This window comes from Chenopodium quinoa, unplaced genomic scaffold (genome assembly GCF_001683475.1).
Source record: "Chenopodium quinoa cultivar QQ74 unplaced genomic scaffold, ASM168347v1, whole genome shotgun sequence".
Classification (NCBI taxonomy): domain Eukaryota; kingdom Viridiplantae; phylum Streptophyta; class Magnoliopsida; order Caryophyllales; family Amaranthaceae; genus Chenopodium; species Chenopodium quinoa.
The window spans coordinates 1,817,877-1,821,788 of NW_018744626.1; the positions used below are offsets into that span (position 1 = coordinate 1,817,877).

The window sequence follows — 3,912 nt, forward strand, 5'->3', positions numbered from 1 at the left end:
ATATTATTTTGGTTTTAAAATGCTAGTCTACCCAATCTATAATATCCCATCTCTATTAGACCAGGTTTACCAACAAGAGTTGGCTCGTGGTAAGCAACTTGATGTCGTTTAAGGGAGGTCTCGGGTTCGAGTCTCGCCGTATGCAGAAACTTTTATTCGGAGCCTCACCCACCATAAGTCAGGTGTGCTATCCAAGTCGGATCCGGATGTAGTCGGAGTTAAGCTCCAGTGAGTCGCAGTTAAACTTTTAGACCAGGTTGATATTAGGTTAGTCAATGATCTACTCAATCTACCGTTCATCACATTATTGCATGTATTCTAGTCAATCAACTTGACTATTTTAAGGCATTCACAATTGTAGCCTTGTCTAAACTCTTCTAGATACAAAGTTAAAAATTGAAAGTTGTAAGGAAGCAATGTCAGTTGGTACAAATGGTATTTCTTGAGCTCATAAAATTATCAATATAACACAGTTTTACCTCTAGTTTATTAATTAATCTCATCGTTAATCGTAAAAACTCGTCGTAATTAGCAACTCCGATTCCCGTTAAATATCATGGGTTGTTGATGTCAATAAGCTATACATGCAGTAGTTTATAATTAGTCCCATACTTTGTTAACTGTATGTAGCAGTAGCCCATACTCATCCCACACAACTCTTTATAGAAATAAGTCAAAATTAAGTCAGAAAACTAAAGTGATTCTTTGCTTCAACAATTAGGAGTAAATGTCTCTTGTTTACTTTATTGCATCTTTTTTGTCTTACTTAATTAAGTAAAAAGCCTTATATATAGGAGGCTGCCTAAAAGCAATCTACTCTCAATAGTAAAACATTATTATTTTCTTACCTTTTTTATGATTTTAAATGTAAAAGAAAACCTAAGGTAAGATCATGATTTAAGCTAGATATTCTTGTTTTATCTTCATCATCTTAGAATAATGTAACTACTGTTACATTTTAACTAAAGTTGCTTATTTGGCTTATTTCTGACTAGTCATTGGCTAATTTGGTTTATAAACTTTTAAATTTAGGTATGGTTAGATTCATAATTTATACAATACTTTGTAGTAAAGACTTGGTACTAAAATTCAATTTTATCAGTATTTGGCATTTTGGCCAATTTCAAATACATTATAGTTTAATGACTTTTTTTAACAATAATAACGTGGTTTATAAAATAAGAACCACCTCTCCCAAAAGTCACAATCTTGTGGCCCCCAAAGATATAAGAAGGTCCATTTTGTGAAAAGCATGTTTTTAGTATTTGGTTTGAGTAAGCTAACTTGACAATTAGTATTATTGTACACAGTAATTAGAGTAACATATATACGAATGGTATAAACTTTTGTTTCCACTCACTTTAACCTTTTTTTTCCAATAATCTAGCCTACGATGAAAAATGATTAATTAGATGTTAGGTATCAAATAGTAGTATATAGAATATCTAATTTTTTTAATTGATAGAGTAAGGTTAAATGGTTAAGAGTACGCCACCTAACAGTCACACTAATTAATTTTCTTTCCAACAATATAAATATTAGCCGTTAAGCTAGCCATTTACAAAATCTTTGCAACCCTCCTTTGTGAAGGAATCTTTTAATGGATAATTGAAGCATAATAACAAATAAATTGTACTAATCTCTCATTAAAACCTTCTTAAGAAACCTTAATCTCAGTTTTAGAAATCTAGAAAATTAAACAGATAAAATTCTCTCACTACAACAATATATATACATACATTTGTCCCCTTCCATCCTGCCAAACTCTCCATTCAACCTACATCTCATAAAACCAACAATGTCCAAACCACTCAACCTTCACTTGATTCTATTCCTATTCTCTTATTTGTTCCTACATGTTAGTTTTTTTCTCCTTTATTTTTTTTTTCTTGTATTTTAGTTTGTTTTGTTACATTAATTATTAATGTCATTTTATAAATGCAGGTATCATTTGCAACAGATGAACACAAACAAAACCCATTTACACCAAAAGCCTCATTAATCCGTTATTGGAACACCCACATTTCCAACAACCTTCCACAACCAACCTTCCTAATCTCCAAAGCATCACCCCTCAACGCCGTCGACACCGCCTTTTTTACAAAACTCGCCTCCGAAAACACCCTCAACACCCGCCTCTCCACCTTCTGCTCCGCCGCCAACTTATTCTGCGACTTTGACACGTCATTGCAAACCCACCGCCGTCCCCTAACACCTCCGCACAAAGATGACGCAAACTTTGCCTCCTACAACAATAAACAGTTCACCACTTATGGTGGGTCCCGCGTTGGCGGAGCTGATACGTTCAAGAACTACTCGGATAACATCAACATGCCCGTGAACTCGTTCACTCGTTACAGCCCTAACACGGCGGGTCACGGTGAACGGTTCACGAGCTACTCGGATAATGGCAATGTTGCTAATGATAGTTTTAGCAGTTACGGAGCAGGTGCGACGGGTGGATTAGGTGAGTTTAAGAGCTATGAGTCAAACGTGAATGTTCCTAATCTCAAATTTAGTAGTTACAGTTCTAACGGTAATAATCATAAGCAATCATTTAGTTCCTATACTGAGAATACAAATTCAGGTACCGAGGTTTTTACCTCTTATGGTAAAAATGGGAATGGGGTCCCTACCGAGTTTAACAACTACGGTAAGTCCTCGAATATTGTCGGGTCAACTTTTGCCAGCTATGGGCAGTTGGCCAATGCGGCCAATGATTCGTTTAAGGGTTACTCGTCTAGCGCGAATAACCCTCATAGTACTTTTAAGAATTACGGGGCTAAGGTAAGTTCCGGGGTTGAGAGGTTTGAAAATTATAGGGATGAGGCGAATGTTGGGGATGACACATTTCAAAATTACTTAAGGGATTCCACGTCTACCAAAGCGAGTTTTGTTAATTATGGGAAGTCTTTTAATCAAGGGCTTGATAAGTTTAAGGGGTATGGTAAAGGTGCGGTTAATCGTCAAATTGAGTTCAAAACTTACGGTGTTAATAATTCTTTTAGTGGGTATGCTGATAAGAAGGGTGTTAGTTTTACAGGGTATACCCAAAGTGTACCTCAAGGTGGTAAATTGGTAAATAAGTGGGTTGAGGAGGGTAAATTCTTTAGAGAATCTTTGTTGAAGCCTGGTACTATTATGAAGATGCCTGATATCAAGGATAAAATGCCTAAAAGGTCGTTTTTGCCCCGGGTTATCTCCTCGAAATTACCATTTTCGACATCTAAGTTGGGGGACCTAAGGGGAACCTTCAAGGCCAAGGAGAATTCTACTCTAGAGCGCATTATTGTGAACGCGCTAGGTGAGTGTGAGAGGCCGTCGAGCCCTGGTGAGACCAAACAATGTGTTGCTTCGGTAGAAGACATGATAGATTTTGTAATTTCGGTCTTGGGTGACAATGTGGCGGTCCGGACTACGAAAAATGTGAACGGATCGGGTAAGCAGGTCGTGATCGGGTCAGTAAGAGGGATAAATAGGGGTAAGGTGACAAAGTCAGTATCGTGTCACCAAAGTTTGTTACCTTATCTACTTTACTATTGTCACTCTGTCCCTAAAGTAAGAGTGTATGAGGCAGATATATTGGACAAGAAAAGTAAAGCTAAGATAAATCAAGGTGTTGCAATTTGTCATCTTGATACTTCAGCTTGGAGTGCAGGGCATGGAGCCTTTTTGTCATTGGGTTCTGGGCCGGGCCTAATTGAAGTTTGTCATTGGATCTTTGAAAATGATATGACATGGGCAGTCGCGGATTAATTTTAAAGACATACGGAATTGCAGAGTACAAAACATGAAAGATCAAATTAATTGTACTTGATACATTGCCGAGGTTGTGTTTTTGTTGTATTTCTAATATTTCACAAGATTTGTACGGAGTATTACATTATATTTATGAGAAAAATTGATTTGCTA

At 36.8% G+C, this 3,912-nt stretch overlaps 1 protein-coding gene across 1 annotated transcript; it reads left to right on the top strand.

Annotated features, from left to right (window-relative positions):
* Window positions 1-1,557: 1,557 nt before the first annotated feature.
* LOC110700406 (polygalacturonase 1 beta-like protein 3) lies at window positions 1,558-3,912 on the top strand. The gene is made up of 2 exons (XM_021877948.1): window positions 1,558-1,858; window positions 1,945-3,912. The coding sequence occupies exons 1-2, from the start codon at window positions 1,799-1,801 to the stop codon at window positions 3,754-3,756; spliced, it is 1,872 nt and encodes a 623-aa protein (XP_021733640.1). The 5' UTR covers window positions 1,558-1,798; the 3' UTR covers window positions 3,757-3,912.